The sequence below is a fragment of the Ahaetulla prasina genome, chromosome 3 (genome assembly GCF_028640845.1).
Source record: "Ahaetulla prasina isolate Xishuangbanna chromosome 3, ASM2864084v1, whole genome shotgun sequence".
Taxonomy (NCBI): domain Eukaryota; kingdom Metazoa; phylum Chordata; class Lepidosauria; order Squamata; family Colubridae; genus Ahaetulla; species Ahaetulla prasina.
Window position 1 is genome coordinate 197,290,559 of NC_080541.1, and position 18,618 is coordinate 197,309,176.

The following is an 18,618-nucleotide window of genomic DNA, read 5'->3' on the forward strand; positions in this document are numbered from 1 at the left end:
CAGAGAGATGGGTGGCATACAAATTTTAAAAATAAAATAAATAAGCAGTTCTTTATATCCAAAAGTTCAACCAAGTTTCTGGAAAACTAGTTATGTCAAACTAACTTTTATGCTTTAAAAAAATCTACATCATAGTAAACCTGTTTGTAGTCACTCATTATGCTAAGCTGTAATGTGGTGTTTTATTCATGTGTTTCAGCTGAGCTTGTTGCATAGAAAAAATCATTGTAAACTGACCCAGAACCAGGAGATAGGCAGCAAATAAATTTGATAAATAAATAAAATTACAGCTTATTTTTTTTACGATGAAGTGAAGAAACAAATAAAATGCAGCAAGAGAAAGGATGAAAAATTTTGGAAATATGTCTAGTTATTTATTGTATAACTGTTATAAACATTAATAAAAACCATTATTAAAACATGCATGGTTTATGCTTCACTGCTTTAACTACTATCACAAAACATACCAAAATGTTCTTTAAAAAAATCAAGTTAAGGACAGAATTAAGGCTGGTGTTTTTCCTTACATATTACAGGTGTGTCCTCAAGAACACTCATAGCATCATTATTATGTCAGGAATCTATTTCAGAAATATATGTTTTAAAAAGTATGGCCTCATTGTTATAGCACTGAGATTTTTATAAATATCAAAGTAAACACCTTTTATCCACTACTATTCACTTTTGGTATTTCACACAGAGTTTCTCATGATGGATCAAAAGCTTTTTTCCATTTGACTACCTGCATGCTCTACAAGCTGCGTCATTTGTTGTATTGGCATGAATCTATTTCATCTGATGTATCCAAAATAATTTGTATCTATATTCAAGGGACTTAATTGACAGTTAGCCGGAGTTAGACTTTGATATGCTCAAGTTTACCTGATCTGTCCAATGTATCTATGAGAATGCTCTTGGGAAAAGGGAAGAACTATCACTATCTAGAACAAGGCTATCATGGGCTGGCCAAGCCCATGCACGCTTTAGCAAAGGGAACATAAGTCCCGATATGTCATGTGATGCCACCATGACGTGAGTTTGACACCCCTGATCTAGGAGGAGGAAACTGTAGTGATAAATGGAAGTAATCATAACAACTTAATTCCTTCCATGTATATTTTGGATTTCAATTCCTAAGTCAAGTCTATGGGAAGGTGAGGTCCAACACATCTAGAATAAGGAAGCTGCAATGATAAATGGAAGTAATCATAACAACTTAATTCCTTCCATGTATATTTTGGACTTCAATTCCAAGACAATCTATGGGAAGCTGAGGTCCAATACATTTAAAGGTACCATGTTTCAGGATGTTTAAACATTAAGAAAGCAGAGCAGTTACATGAAATTGCCACTTTTTAACAGCATCATTTCCACACACTTCTGCAATTCTATCATTCAAAAAAATTCCAAGGTGAACCAAGCTACAAGTCAATGCATTAAAAATAAATCTTCAAAATGAATTTTCCAAAAGTTACAAAATAAAAAGAATGTTGTTATTAATACAAGGGTTTGCTTTGGAATATGGTTTGAAAAAGTTGGTATCAGATGGACGTTTATGTCCAAGTGACGTATCATGGCTTTCTTGAGAACAACCTGAAAAAATGCAATAGGTTTTTCCTAAACACGTCCATAAGTGATTTTTTTAAAAAAAATAAGTATATCAAAGAAACAGAAAGGCATCAATATTAAATTATCATATGGCTCAGATACTTATGAACTGCCTTGGAAAAAAGTCATTGTAAGAAATATCTAATTCGGGGTCTTTGCAGAAGAAAATACATTACAAACAGACATATGAAATCCAATTTGACTATGATAAAATTTTATATAAACAATAATACTGAGATGGTTTATTGTAACCTAGTAGGAAGATGTTCTTAGAACATACTCTTTTAAAAAATAAAATGTCATTGTAAAATTGAACTTATACAAACACAACATCTATGTATAACTGCAATGTTCAAAGTCATTATCGAAGACATTCTTTACTTGCAATAATTACTTGTGCATAGTATGATCATCCCATCCTTGGACAGAATCATTCTTTAGGTAGAACTCTCACTATAATAATCAATATTCAATCCTATATTCTAGGCAGCTGGTTATCAATTAAGCTCTCCAGAAATAAAGCAACAGGAATATTTTTTTAAAAAAAGTATATGGTTGTACAAGAAGCCTTAATTCAAATATTCAGTTTCACTTTATAAAAGTCAACATTGATAACCAGCGATTGCATATTGAGATATGCCACTATGTGAACAAACCTTAAAATCAATTATCTGCATGAGTTTTTCCAAATGCTTTCCATCCATGCTTTTCTCCTACCAGCTTTCCTTTGATATAAGCCATCTTTATCATACAACACAGTCAAAAGACCATTCAAAGGGAATTGCTAATTTTCCAATTTTGGAGCTATTGCTCCATTTATCTGTTATCTTCATGAACATATGGTGCTTGGTTCCGTTCCACCTTAACAACTTAATACAAGTTCTTGGTTCCGTTGTTCTTGTTCTTGTTTTACTAAGCAGTCTCCCTAAGGTGTTCTTGGGAAAGATGGGGTTTGCCTTATAATCCATTCTGCATGAGGGTTCACATGGTGCAGGTCTAAAAGATATGTATCTGGATCCAGGCAATGTTCATCTGTTAGAAGGGGAAAACAGTTTGTTTAGTTTTAAAAAATGAACTATAAACCCTTCACTAGAGTTTATTTTATGCTTAGTCATTAGTTTCAAATGATTTCATAAACAATTTTCATAAAAATTATTCCTGGGCTACAAGTAAAGATTGGGAAGGTGGAAGATCCTAGGAAGAAAATGTTTCCAGCTGTAAAGAGAAAATATAGACATGAATTGGGCTCATGATAGAACTAAAGTGTCTGCTGAGCATTATGCTATAAATGGACTTGTAGTAGCTGGAAACATGCATTTACCAAGAATGTCTCTGGGAAGCATTTTGATTCACACCTGGCAGCTATTTCCTCTTTTTCACCCTTTCAAAATCAGATGTGAAACAACTTTTACCAAACACTATCTTATGTGAATCTTTCATATATCACACATAATTGCTAAATCTAGAGATGTGTTATGTTCCTTCTTGCTTCAAACGCTCTACCATCATCCCAGTGCCGAAGAAGCCCACCATCAAGGAACTGAATGACTACAGACCAGTTGCTTTAACATCTGTAGTCATGAAAACCTTTGAAAGGCTAGTGCTTTCCTACCTGAAAACCATCACGGATCCGCTGTTAGACCCCTTGCAATTTGCATACCGAGCAAATAGATCAACAGATGATGCTGTTAATATGGCTCTGCACTACATCCTACATCTTGAGTCTCTAAAGACCTATGCAAGGGTCCTTTTTGTAGACTTTAGTTCAGCATTCAATACCATCATTCCAGACATTCTTCTAACTAAGCTAAACCAGCTACAGGTACCGGAACAGACTTGTAAGTGGATCACAAGCTTCTAACAAACAGGAAGCAGCAGGTGAAGCTAAGCAAGATCACATCAAATACCTGTACAATTAGCACAGGGGACCCCCAAGGCTGTGTGCTCTCCCCACTTCCCTTCTCTCTGTATACCAATGACTGCATCTCCAATGATCCATTTGTTAAGCTACTGAAGTTCGCAGATGACACAACAGTGATTGGTCTCATTCGAGACAATGACGAATCCGCATATAGACGAGAGGTTGAACGACTAGCCTTGTGGTGCAACCAAAACAATCTGGAACTGAACACACTCAAAACCGTAGAAATGGTGGTAGACTTTAGGAGAAACCCTTCCATACTTTCACCTCTCACAATACTTGACAACACAGTAGAAACAGTAGAAACCTTCAAATTTCTAGGTTCTATCATATCGCAAGATCTCAAATGGACAGCTAACATCAAAAACATCATTAAAAAAGGACAACAAAGAATGTTCTTTCTGCGCCAACTCAGTAAGCTCAAACTGCCCAAGGAGCTGCTGATTCAGTTCTACAGAGGAATTATTGAGTCTGTCATTTGCACCTCTATAACTGTCTGGTTCGGTTCTGCAACCCAACAAGAAAAACACAGACTTCAGAGGATAATTAGAACTGCAGAAAAAATAATTGCTACCAACCTGCCTTCCATTGAGGACCTGTATACTGCACGAATCAAGAAGAGGGCCGTGAAAATATTTGCAGATCCCTCGCATCCTGGACATAAACTGTTTCAACTCCTACCCTCAAAACGACGCTATAGAGCACTGCACACCAGAACAACTAGACACAAGAACAGTTTTTTCCCGAAGGCCATCACTCTGCTAAACAAATAATTCCCTCAACACTGTCAGACTATTTACTGAATCTGCACTACTATTAATCGTCTCATAGTTCCCATCACCAATCTCTTTCCACTTATGACTGTATGACTATAACTTGTTGCTGGCAATCCTTATGATTTATATTGATATATTGACCATCAATTGTGTTGTAAATGTTGTACCTTGATGAACGTATCTTTTCTTTTATGTACACTGAGAGCATATGCACCAAGACAAATTCCTTGTGTGTCCAATCACACTTGGCCAATAAAATTCTATTCTGTTATGCTTTTGTCAGGTTGTAGGAACCAGGCTCAGGTTTAATTAAAGGATTTTCCCCAAATGCCCAACCCAAACAATTCTCAGCAACTTCCATGCTGCTTTGTTACTGGGCAACAATAAACTGTCAATTCTTAGTTTCTGTCCAGCCTATTTATTCCTTCAACAGTATTTATTCTCCATTGCCAAACCCTATCACTTGAAACTAGTAGCCCATAAGAATTTGTGCAAGCACACATACTTATGTTGCCGCCAACTTCATATAGTAGGAAGTTCATTGAATCCACTGAACCATTACTGCAAAACAAAGAAAAACACAACAATATATTTATTTCAATGATCAGCAAATTATTTTTATTAATCTAGATCTAAGGTCAGACAAATCTGTTTTTCAAAAGGTTAAAAAAGTTTTAAAACTATTTAAAATATATCTTTTTTTAAAAAAAATCCCAGTTAAAACTTTCTCTTAAAACAACAATAATTTTATAATAAAATATAGTTTTCCGGTTAGAGAGAGTGATCATAAACCTATATTTGATCAAAATTAATCCAAGGCACCTGTGAATGTAGAAAGAGTATTTATGCTGAGAATATCATGGACAGTCATTTCTCCCCCCCTCCCACTGCCCACCTCCAAAATGAAGAAATGGATCACTGAACAAATGAACTCAGAGTTCTCTCTTGAGACACAAGTGATGAGACTCAAATTATCATACATTGGAGATATTAGTCCAAGCTCTCTGGAGAAGTGGGAAAGCGGAAGAAAAGAGAAGAGAACAGATATCAGCAAGACTGATGAACTCAATTACAGAAGCAATGGATATACCATTGGAAGACATGAAGGGCCAAGTTGGGGACAAAACATTGTGGAGAAGGTTTATGTGGTCATCAGGTCACTACTTGATGGCACATAATCAGTCACATGTGAATAGCATGTAGCTGACCTCGAAAAAACCATACAATTACCACAGGGATGGAATAGCAGCAAGAAAGACTAGGGTTAGAGATTCTACAGTCTTTATATTTTATCTTTGCATAAGATTCTACAGCTCAAGACACAATATCAATTTAATTAACTTCTATAATTTTGACCATGGTGGGTGGAAATTATGAAAGTTGTGTACAACACATCCATAGGGCACACGTCGGAGAAAACTGCTCAAGAGAACAATAGTCTAGTGAAGACGTTCCCTTCCTTCTTCTCTTAACTCCTAGCAAAAGGCAACCTTCTCAAGAAAATAAAAAGGCTAAAAAAATCAATACCTATTGACAACATTTCAACTTAGCTCAACAGCCAGTTCAAGAGATACTTGAATGTGTTAAAGGCAAACTGCACTGCTCCTGGTGGAAAAGATTTGCCATTAATAGAGCGTTAAGTGCTAATGCCTTAAATCTATTGTGGCACATCCTTCCTTTTTCTATTGTACAGGCATATATTTTATTTACTGGAGAAGACAAGAAAACTACTACCTATGCATAGGGAACTTCTTGCAAACAAATATAAATTATATCAGAAGATTTTCTAAGTCAGCCACATATTTGAGTCATGATTGCTAAACTGTAACTAATAATTATTATACGTAGTGCTATATTTTTAGCTAGCTTTCGATTAGCATAATTTGAAGCCTCAGGTCTCTATAACATAGCACCAGAATAGAATTGACAGCATTATCCAGGTTGGGGTTTGGCCCAAAAGGTTTTATAGTAAGGACCAGCTAACAAGCAGGGTCTCTAGAGACTGGACATAGATGCTCTAAGAGTAATATTCACATGACAAAATACTTTCCATCGGATGCCTGGTTTCTTGTTTTAAAATTACATTGCCCTAAATAGGGAAGAGACAAGAAGGAAATCAGAGTTGGCAGCAAAATTAAACCTTTCTCATGCTAGCAGAAAAAGCCTCTTCAGAAAGCCAGCTTTAGTAGCAATCTTCAACTGCTGATAATGTGAAATTTCTTTAAATCTAGGTACTATGCTGACCTAGGCCCCTCTCAAAAGGGGAAACAGGGTAGGACTACATGAATAAGTGACCATGGCTGAAGTCTAGACCTGGAAATCCAACCTGCCCCCCCTCTTCCACAATCATAAGATAGCAATAGCAAACCACTTTGGTATTTACTCCCAAGAAAAGTACATGGTTATGGATTTGTGGATAATTACATGGATAAATCTTCAAACTTCAGAGCGTTCAACAGTAGATCAAATTTTCTCTAACCATCTTGCTCTGACACAGCTTCCCAATTAAAACATGCAGCATTTTAATATCAGCACATTAAGCATGCCATATTAAATGCAAATATATCTTTAGCAAAGATGTTGCTTAGATTTATTTTGCTCACTTTTAGTTTTGGAGGGAAATGCCTGATATCAGCCACTTGAAGTAGGCCCAAGTCAAGAAACAGACATAGCAATGATTTCAAGAATGCTACTTTAGTGTTGTTGTAGGGCATATAAGAGAATATTTAAAGCCTATCCCATTTTTAAGGAAAACAAAATAAAGTCACTTTTTCACGCTTTCTACTTTCCCAGGACTAAGCAAACATTTCACCTCTCCTACTTCCTCCTTCAGGAACAGACCCAAATTCCTTCAGATTGACTATATTTGTATGGGAGGGCAATTTTAAAACCAGAAAAATTGTTTTTCAAAGAGTGGCAATCTAATGCAACATGTACATATTTGTTGGAATCTCTTCTTTCAAAGTGGAATCAGTCTGGTTGCCATGGATACTGAATATCAGTATCTTTTTCCATCTCTGCTGAGCCTGGTTTTGTTACAGATATTAATCTGCAGAACTACACTTACGTTAATTTGGATTCTTTTAACTTTAGGATTTTTTTGTCAATGATAAGGCAAAGAGGAATTTCTTTCAGTTACCAGTAGGAGTGTTCAAACCCCTCACTGTTTCAACTACTACCCTGAAAGCAGCGCTACAGAGCACTGCATACCAGAACAATTAGACACAAGAACAGTTTCTTCCCGAACACCATCACTCTGCTAAACAAATAATTCCCTCAACACTGTCAAACTATTTACTAAATCAGCACTACTATTAATCTTCTTATCGTTCCCATCACCTGTCTCCTTCCACTTATGACTGTATCTTTGTTGCTTGTATCCTTACGATTTATATTGACATTGTTTCCTGTTTGTTTATTTGTACCCTATGACTGTCATTAAGTGTTGTACCTTAGAATTCTTGATGATCTTTTCTTTTATGTACACTGGGAGCATATACACCAAGACAAATTCCTTGTGTATCCAATCACACTTGGCCAATAAAAAATTCTATTCTATTCTATTAATTATTTTTAAGTATTGTAATGTACAGATACAATTAATAGCTTAATATACATTCCTCAAAAAACACCTTCAAATTTAGAAAATCTTAAAACTTTCCATTAGGCTTAAGGAGCCTCCCACAGTAATGAAAAATCAATCAATCATCAAGCGCTCACTGAAACTCTTTGCATACTGTGATTGAGCTGACTTCTCTAGCTACTGAAAACACAGAGACAGATTTGTTTCCTTTAAAATGTGTTTAACTCACATTTTCAAATTCCTCCTGATTAACATAAAGGTAAAACCAAATCATAGCTATGCTAGGCTGAGGGTAAGGGACAAAATGGGAAATTATTACCATTTGATTATATTGACTGTGCTGACAATATTCCAGCCATTCTGACCAAGGTTCTTCTGGAACTGTCTCAGAACATCAGCTACTTTTGTTCCATGAGTTAAATGAACTTCCAGTGAATCTTTTAAGAACAAGGAAGCCTGGATTTTGACTATTTTGCAAGGCTGAAAGAAAGGGACGGCAATAAGAGAGATATGAAGAAAGAATCAAGTTAAAAACAAATCTGTAACAAATGTGGAGATATATTGAGTTAATCAAGGTGTGGAGTTACTCTTGCCTCCAAATATCTGCTATGTGTACACCTCCAGGAAGTAAGAAGCAAAGGGTAAGACAGCCATAAAGAAATGATTAAAACCAATTCTTTCACATATAAGAGGAGCAATATGAGTGCCCAGAACGGTAAAACATGACTGCCCCCTTGTGTTTACATGAGGGAGAGACCTTACTTTTCTTGAAGGCATTTGTCACTAAAAAAAAAAAAAACACAGCCCAATTTCTTTTTAATCCTGCAAAAATCATGTGAAACTACTTTGCAGGATTTTGATGTTCTTTTGCACATCAAACTGAATGTACAGCCCAAAGCCACTAAAAAAATCACTTCAGATAACCAGTTATGCATGATTGTAACATCTAGGAAAAGCAATACTGTGGGCCCTCATTTCCTTTGTGTATGTGCCTTGAATGGACTAAATCAGCATCTAGGTACTCCTTAATTTACGACCACAGCTGGGATTAGAATTTCCATTGTAAATCATTGCAGTCATAAATTGAGTCACCATGTGATCATACCTGAGTTTATGACTATTTTACTGTGGTCGTAAATCAAGTCACGTGAATGTTAAGTGCAAATCCGTAATAACCAATGGCATTTGTCTTGTGGGAAATCGGCAACAAACGTCGCAAATTGTCATCACTTAACCGCAGGACAGTGCAACTAGTCATAAATGTGAACCGGTTGCCTAGCATTTGATTTGCAATCATGTGGGTTGGTTGCAATTCAAATTTAGGTCATTAACTGACTTTTTCAGAGGCCACAATTAATTCAAACTGTTATTAAGCAAATGGTTATAAACGGAGGATTTCATGCATGGACTAAGAACAGATGCACTTCATTTCTACCCTTTCCAGCTCCCACCCTGTTCTCCAAATTGTCCATGCTTACAACTGGATGCACATATCAATATGAGCAGATTCTCCCTGTTATTTTCAATTACGAAAATAATTAGGGAGGATAGATAGCTTTAGTCCCATTTACGATGTCCTAGTGCAGGGGTGTCAAACTCAAGGCCTGCAGGCCAGATCTGGCCCGCGGGGTCCTTAGATCTGGCCTGTGGGGCCACCCTGGAAACAGTGAAGGACCAACCCAAGGTGCCTCTGTGAACAAAAATGGAGCTCGAGAGGGCCATGCACGGGCCCTCCCAGGGTCCATTTTTGGCCTGCAACCCGCTGCCAAAGAAAATGGAGCTTGGGAGGGCCGCGCTCCATTTTCGTTGGCAGAGTGCTTGGGCCCCCACAGGCGCTCCCAACATGAGTGATGTTGAACTGGCCATGCCCACCTTGGCCATGACCAGCTAGTTCCCCCCCCCAGGTGAAATACAACCCTGATGCGGCCCTCAATGAAATCTAGTTTGATACCCCTGTCCTAGTGATACAAAATGGCTGAACAAAGAAGATCTCACTCACTTCAACATTGTTCTTTTCTGTCTTTTCCTTGTCTGCATGAATCTTTCTTAACAGATTCTTGATCCTCCTGTCATAGAACTGATACTTCCAGCTGCTATTCTCATTCAGTTTTCTTATTTGAGTTACCAAGAAAGAAGGAACCTAAAGCAAACATGAAAAATGACAGGTGTGCAAACTTTCAGTGATACAGTTCATTCATATCAGAAATCTCCATGAAATCATTCAGAATTATCTCCCGAAGATGGGAGAAACAACCAATGTGTGGGTATTTTGCTTTTGTTTTTTAATACGTTTAATTACATCCGCCATCACGCTTACAAGTCCAATTGACTATATCAGCCATTTGACGTTGGAAATTTCCTGGTTGCTTGAAAATGATAGTTCTTTGATCAGAGTAATTTATACATGAAGAACGATTTTGAATCTAAATAATGGAATTTGTAAATACTGTCGGCATGAAATAGAAAGTGAAAGGAAGTTATTTTAAATGCTAAAAGGATCCTTTTAACCAACACTTTTCTTTTTGCAGAAAAATATTACATTAAATTTTGCTCATAGTAATTGAAGAATGATTTGGGAAATAAAAGTTTCCCCTAACTTACAGTCCAGAGCAAAGCTTGATAATGGATCATCATTCGAACAATATCGGCTGCTCCTTCTGCCAGCTGCTTCTCTTTTCCTTCTGGGATCTTGTTTGGCAAACTCTTGTGCATGAAGAGGTTTGGAGCAATCACAGTGGAAACATTCCAAAGGCTCATCTTGTTTTTTCTTTCTTTGGTAACTACCAGCCTGAGGAATTCCAGCAGCGCCTGAGAGAGGAGAAAAGAGCACCAATTTGATTCCAGAGCGACTGAATATTAACAAATACTTACTGATGATACCTACAGTATCTTTGTCCGAATCTGCAAATTGAGCCAAGTGAGGTGATCAGTTATGATCCTTCTAAAAAGGTAAGATAGAACTACTGGTATTTTGCACATCAAAAATATTTCGATGTTTCGGTATTGTAATCTTTAACTTATATGAGTTAGCAGAAATTCCTAATACTTCTGCATTAGTGGAATATAATAATATCATATAATAAATATAATATAATATAGTATAATATAATATAATATAATGTAACGTAACGTAACGTAACATAACATATCATACATCAGAGTTAGAAGGGACTTTGGAGGTCATCTAGTCTTTAAACATGTGCTATTTCCTGACAGGCAGACACATTACCAAACGCTATTTTGAAGCTATCCAGGAATTTTATTTTGTTGTTAATAAGCCCATTTTTGGAAATAAATGTTCCTAGAGGCTAGTTTTTTTTCTCTGCAATTCCACAAACTCTTGTTTACTTTTTTTTTTTAAATCTACATTTGATGGGGCATGGAGTCTAACAGATACCAACAAGTCCTCATCAGTGGACTTGTTGGAGAGGGTGCGCAATCTCGGCGTTCTCCTGGATGGATGGTTGTCTTTTGAAGATCATTTGGCGACCATCTCCAGGAGAGCCTTCTACCAGGTACGCCTGGTTCGCCAGTTGCACCCCTTTCTAGACCGGGATTCCCTATGCACGGTCACTCATGCCCTCGTCACCTCTCGCCTAGACTACTGCAATGCTCTCTACATGGGGCTCCCCTTGAAGAGCACCCGGAGGCTCCAGTTGGTCCAGAATGCAGCTGCACGGGTGATAGAGGGAGCCACTCGTGGCTCCCATATAACACCTCTCCTGCGCAAGCTGCACTGGCTACCTGTGGTCTTCCAGGTGCACTTCAAGGTGCTGGTTACCACCTTTAAAGCGCTCCATGGCATAGGACCCGGATATCTACGGGACTGCCTTCTGTTACCATATGCCTCCCACCGACCGGTGCGCTCCCATAGAGAGGGTCTCCTCAGGGTGCCGTCAGCCAGACAGTGCAGGCTGGCGACCCCCAGGGGGAGAGCCTTCTCTGTGGGGGCACCTACCCTCTGGAATGAGCTTCCTCCTGGACTCCATCAACTTCCGAACCTCCGGGCCTTTCGCTGCGAGCTGAAGACGTATTTATTCTTCCGAGCAGGACTGGCATAACATAGGTTTTAAATTGGATTTTAAACGGGGTTTTATATCATGTCTTTTATAGTTTTAATTTGGCCAATGTTGAATAAGTTTTTTAACTGGGTTTTATTGTATATTGTATTGTATTTTTATCTGGCTGTTAACCGCCCTGAGTCCTTCGGGAGAAGGGCGGTATAAAAATTAAATTATTATTATTATTATTATTATTATTATTATTATTATTATTATTATTATCATCATCATCATCATCATCATCATCATCATCATCATTCTGGCAAAATGATGTCGCTTTGTCATAAAGAATAGGAAATGATGAAACAAATACAATTGTTTCATCATTTCCTATTCTTTATGACAAAGCAGACAACATTTTGCCAGAATGATGAGGACTGATGATGAATCAAACAGCGACAACATGTATACAAATTTGTGGGATTTTTAAAGCAATTATGAACGATGAGCTCTTTACATTGCTGAACCCATCAAGTCCCATCATGCCAGTCAGTTATGCAAGGATGGGGATTATGGGAGTGGCATTCCCACAATATCTGAAGTACTACTCATTGCCGATTTCTTTTAAAAAGAACACCTTCCATTCAATGCTATTATAGGAATATCAACAATAAAGTGGCTGGCTGGGAAATTCTGGGAATTGAAGTCCACACATTTTCATGCTGCCAAGGCTGGACAAAAAGCCAGACTAGTCTAAGATTCAGGGAATTCCTGATCAGCCTCTTCAAGCAGTTTCCAAATATTTACCACAGGCCTACTGCAAACTTAAGATTCTAACAGCTGGAGAAAATTAGGAATCTGAGACCTTATGGCAAAAAACAGTGTACTTGCATTACCAAGCTACAGCTTTTATTCAATGATTTATTGCCACTGGAAATTATTCAAGTCATAATTCCCTGGGTAGCATTTGCCTGATTACCTTCAGGGTGTTCCGGTTAGGTTCTGGTAAAATCAGTATGAGCAGATTGAGAGCCTGCAGCCTGTGTTTCAAATCCGGGATATCTGTAGTAGGGAGAACAATTGCATTTCTTTTGGGAATTAAACCTCTAAGACCCTGATTCTGAACAGCCCGCTGCTCCATTTCACGCATCTCGTATGCAAAACATTCAACATGACCCGTATCAGAAACCTAGGTGATGGGAAACTGCTACAATCATAGGAACTACTGGTTATTCAAAAATGTGCACAATTAACAATTTAACCAAACAGCATTTTCTATGACAATTGCATCATATATATATAAAAATAATGCCTAGGTAAGCTGCATCTTCTTGCAGACAGCTGTAGGAAATTAAGTGGAAGAATGATCATAACACTTAGAGTAAGTGGGGCAAGAAAGACACACATGGGGTTTTGTTGTCTCTCAGAACAGGGGAAGGTTTCTATTCGCAAAATGGCTTTACCAGCGTGGGTGTGGATAGGCACAAAATACCCATTTATATATAAGAGTGCAAAGTGATGGGGTTATGCTGCACCATTTTCTTTATCCCTCCCTCCAGGATCACCTTTATCATCCCAGCTTTCTTTCTGAAAGTTAGGTGAACCATTTCTGAACACAGCTCTGGGCTATAAGCACACATCATTTTTTTTTTCCTTCTGCAAGCTCAGAAGGAACTCTGAAGTTCTAATTCTTGGAAATTATTATGCACAAATTGCTGCTTTGTTTTGAGGCATATCATCATCCTTTTCCATTTTTTTTTAAAATGTAAGTATCCAATAAAATCAAGTGGAGCAAAGAATATAGCAGATGATGCACCTACTTTTAGCTTATATAAAAGTTATCCTTATGACCAAGCAAGAAAATAGACACAGACAGCTCCAAAACATGTCCAGCAACACATTACAGCGTAATGCCAAAAAAAGAAAAAGAAAAAAAAAACCCTCCCAAGGAAGGCGAGAAAAAAATGAGCGCTGAAGGTTATGAAATCTTCTCTGCTTGGCCTACCACTTACTCTGCACAGCTGCAAAGGCAGGCAAATATTCTGCTGTCAGAAGAGGTGTGGGTAACTCTCGAATAAATCTCTTCAGAAGACCAGAGACGTCATTTTGATGCACCTCATCCCACCGGAAGAAGCCAGTGTAGAACTCATTTTCCAGTTTTTGTTCCAAACACTAATGCAAGGGGAAGAAAATGAGGAAAGGGAAAGAGAAAAGAGATGCCCTGATGTTAAAAAGGCTTTGGAGTATTTGGTTAAAACAAGCCCCTGGATGAGCGGGAGAGAAATGTGATCTGCATTAACAGCATGCCTGCCTTAAAATGCAGCTACAGAAAACAAACGATGGCTGGATCAACATTTGGAAGTGAGGAAAAACAGTAACATAGCATTTTCCCAGTGACAAAATATAGTGCCGCACGTTACAAACTGAATAGCTTTTGCTAAGAGATGGAAAGCTGATTAGTATTCCAGTCCATATTGAATACATCACGATGATTTACTGCAGCAATAATCGAAAAGATTGGGTTTTTTAATGCCTCCGAATTTAACAAAAGTGGCATGCTTCCTGCTCGCTTCTGCCACTGTCTGGTTAGATGGCTGAGTTACAAGTCTCAGAACTCCTTTTTTTATCCAACGTGAAATAACAAATGTAAGCATATTCTCTGATTGGCTACAATATTGCATTAAATTGTGGCTTGTTTTATCTATTATTTGAAGTGGCTTTGCTTACATGTGACAGTTAACCATGGTTTATAAGTCAAATGACCAGCTTTGATAAGCTATTATCAAGTCAAATACAGTTAGGCATAAATAATGAGTGAATGAGTTACTGTGAGTTGAGACTTCACTATATTGTGAACAGATAACATTTAATAATAATTTTATTTTCTAAGCGAACATGACAAGAGCCACGGTGGTACAGTGGTTAGAGTGCAGTACTGCAGGCTACTTCTACTGAACACCGGCTGCCAGCAGTTTGGCAGTTCAAATATCACCAGGCTCAAGGTTGACTCAGCCTTCTATCCTTCCAAGATCAGCAAAATGAGGACCCAAAATGTTGGGGGCAATATGCTGACTCTTTAAACCGCTTAGAGAGGGGTGTAAAGTGGTATATAAGTCTAAGTGCTATTGCTATTGCTATGACACCTGAGAAATCTCTTAACATGCTTCTGAAACCTTTGCATCTTATAGAAGAGTCCAAATGTGATGGGAAGCAGAAGCAACTACAGTATATTCTAAAATTCTGCATGATGTGCCAGATATACCTGGCAGAGTATACCTAAAGAATCACAGAGAGCTAAAACCTAAATAATGCTTGATAAGTGATCAGAATATACATTGTCTTCATGAATGTAAGAACCAACCTGGTGTTTACTGCATTCGATTAAAATAAATAAATTAAGAGAAATGATTCTCTTTTTCTTATTGAGATTTTTATTCTGGGGGACTCCCACTTGCATATTTGGATTGAATTCTTTAGTCAGTTGAACAGTTGAAGACAAGAGCATGGATAACAAGAGTTTTGTGCATCATATTTTTCCTGTCTTCCACAGGTCTTCCAAGGCTACTGATTCATCAATTTTATAAAAATCCTTCCTAAACTATTAACAGAGGTTAATAGAACAATCCAGACACCAGGAATTGACCAATAGTCTACCAAAAGCTGTCTAGTAACCTGCAGATGGACTGCAGTCTGCATTCTATTCACTTTCATTTAGATCTCATCTATGATATACTTCTATATATCACAGGGGATGATACTGCAGATCAAATGGATCTCCCTCCCCCACCCCCCAAAAAATGTGGTCCAAATGCTGATGTTCTCACGAAGATTGCCCAATAAATTTCCAAAGAACTCCAGAGGAAACTGAATTACAAAACCACAGCAATGTACCTTAATGCGAGACTGTGACCCTGAAACTCTCAGGATTCCTTCTGTATCCAGCCCTTTCTTTTCCAAACATGAAAGCAACTGTAAAGCAAAAGGGCAAATCATCATGAGAAAGCAACAATACTCCAGCCAAATTCAAAACACAGAATTGGTAACAACAAGAGATATAAAACGAGCCTACCGCTTGTAAAATCAGTGGAACCCGGGTGTTTGAAAGAAGCTTCTGATCATTTTCCAGCAAAGTGCCAAGTGGAACTCCAAAAAGTTTGTGGTCTGCAAGAAAAGCCACTTATATTTAAAACTATTTCATCTCTCAAACAAAACAAAAACTTGAACAAATAAAGACAGCTTAGTAGACCATAGGAAAAAACAACTGCAAGTCTATAATGTGATTAGGGTGTCCATCAATTCAGCTTTCTCTCTCTCTCTCTTTTTTTAAAGTTTTATCAGATTTTTATTTTTAAATATACATCAATATTAATACATGAACAGTGTGGCCTCTGGGTAGAATTTATTTTGACACAAACAGCAATGATAATAATAATAGTTGTTACATTAATCAGACTTATATAATCCTAGTATTGATATACATGATTGTTTTAGAGTAGATAGTTATTCAATATTTCAATGTTCCAATTTAATGCCAATGATATTATTAAGCATACATAGTAATACCATCTTTCAACCTCTAATCTTGCCATCGAATTATTACTTATATTCTATTATATAAAAATTATATCTTCTAATATTCCCCCTATTTCTTACTTCTACCTCTATTCTAACTTCTAGGCAGCCCACCATTACTATTCCTAGTGTTAATACACTTGTTTATATTAAGACATAGTCCTTCATTATTTGGTTGTTCAAAGTCACAATACACCGTTCAAGTGTCAGTCATCCTATTATTTAAACATATCTAATAATACCATCCTTCAACCTCCAATCTTTCCATTTATTGCTTTATATAAAGGTGTGTATTCTTATTTCTATATGACGGAGGAATCAGAATTAAAGCTACAGGCATGTTTTGACTGCACTGATTGGAATATTTTTAAAGATACCTCTGCAGACCTGGATGAACTCACAGATACTGTAACATCATATGTCAGCTTCTGTGAAGACCTATGTGTACCTACAAGGAACTTGCGAATACACAGTAACAACAAACCTTGGTTTACAACTAAACTTAAGCAGCTACGACATTCCAAAGAGGAAGCCTACAGAAAAGGTGATAAAATGCTGTACAATCAGGCCAGAAATGCACTAACAAGGGAGATAAGAGCAGCAAAAAGAAGCTACTCTGAAAAGCTAAAGAATCAGTTTTCAGCAAATGAACCAGCAAACATGTGGAAAACTCTTAAAAATATCACCGGCTATGGCAAATCTCCTTCCCAGGCTGAAGGTAATCAACAACTGGCAAATGACCTGAATGAGTTTTACTGCAGGTTTGAAAGGAAACTACAGCAACCTATCTCCACAACACCCATCTCAGACACACCAACAACAGCCAAGCCTCCTACAACTGACCCCATTTCATTGGGTTCAAAACCCCTAGTGATCACAGAAAAGGAAGTGCAGGACCTATTTCACAGACAAAAAGCCAGGAAAAGCTCCAGGCCCAGACAAGATAACTCCTTCTTGATTAAAAATCTGTGCTGACCAATTGGCCCCATCTTCACCCATATTTTCAATAAATCACTAGAGATGTGTTATGTTCCTTCTTGCTTCAAACGCTCTACCATCATCCCAGTGCCAAGAAGCCCACCATCAAGGAACTGAATGACTACAGACCAGTTGCTTTAACATCTGTAGTCATGAAAACCTTTGAAAGGCTAGTGCTTTCCTACCTGAAAACCATCACGGATCCGCTGTTAGACCCCTTGCAATTTGCATACCGAGCAAATAGATCAACAGATGATGCTGTTAATATGGCTCTGCACTACATCCTACAACATCTTGAGTCTCCAAAGACCTATGCAAGGGTCCTTTTTGTAGACTTTAGTTCAGCATTCAATACCATCATTCCAGACATTCTTCTAACTAAGCTAAACCAGCTACAGGTACCGGAACAGACTTGTAAGTGGATCACAAGCTTCCTAACAAACAGGAAGCAGCAGGTGAAGCTAAGCAAGATCACATCAAATACCTGTACAATTAGCACAGGGACCCCCCAAGGCTGTGTGCTCTCCCCACTTCTCTTCTCTCTGTATACCAATGACTGCATCTCCAATGATCCATCAGTTAAGCTACTGAAGTTCGCAGATGACACAACAGTGATTGGTCTCATTCGAGACAATGACGAATCCGCATATAGACGAGAGGTCGAACGACTAGCCTTGTGGTGCAACCAAAACAATCTGGAACTGAACACACTCAAAACCGTAGAAATGGTGGTAGACTTTAGGAGAAACCCTTCCATACTTCCACCTCTCTCAATACTTGACAACACAGTATCAACAGTAGAAACCTTCAAATTTCTGGGTTCTATCATATCGCAAGATCTCAAATGGACAGCTAACATCAAAAACATCATTAAAAAAGGACAACAAAGAATGTTCTTTCTGCGCCAACTCAGTAAGCTCAAACTGCCCAAGGAGCTGCTGATCCAATTCTACAGGGGAATTATTGAGTCTGTCATTTGCACCTCTATAACTGTCTGCTTCGGTTCTGCAACCCAACAAGAAAAACACAGACTTCATAGGATAATTAGAACTGCAGAAAAAATAATTGCTACCAACTTGCCTTCCATTGAGGACCTGTGTACTTGCGGATTCAAGAAGGGGGCCGTGAAAATATTTGCAGATCCCTCGCATCCTGGACATAAATTGTTTCAACTCCTAC

The 18,618-nt window shown here is 37.8% G+C and overlaps 1 protein-coding gene across 2 annotated transcripts in view; it reads right to left on the reverse strand.

Annotated features, from left to right (window-relative positions):
- Positions 1-352: 352 nt before the first annotated feature.
- ARHGAP40 (Rho GTPase activating protein 40) overlaps positions 353-18,618 on the reverse strand; it is a 66,220-nt gene continuing 47,954 nt past the window's right edge. For both annotated transcript variants that reach the window (XM_058177094.1, XM_058177092.1), the window contains 9 exons: positions 15,959-16,050; positions 15,781-15,858; positions 13,902-14,061; positions 12,869-12,951; positions 10,490-10,696; positions 9,888-10,028; positions 8,208-8,368; positions 4,811-4,866; positions 353-2,640 (listed from right to left, as the gene is read on the reverse strand). In XM_058177094.1, coding sequence (XP_058033077.1) covers positions 2,534-2,640; positions 4,811-4,866; positions 8,208-8,368; positions 9,888-10,028; positions 10,490-10,696; positions 12,869-12,951; positions 13,902-14,061; positions 15,781-15,858; positions 15,959-16,050 — 1,085 coding nt within the window. In that variant the 3' untranslated portion in view covers positions 353-2,533. The remainder of the gene's footprint in view (positions 2,641-4,810; positions 4,867-8,207; positions 8,369-9,887; positions 10,029-10,489; positions 10,697-12,868; positions 12,952-13,901; positions 14,062-15,780; positions 15,859-15,958; positions 16,051-18,618) is intronic.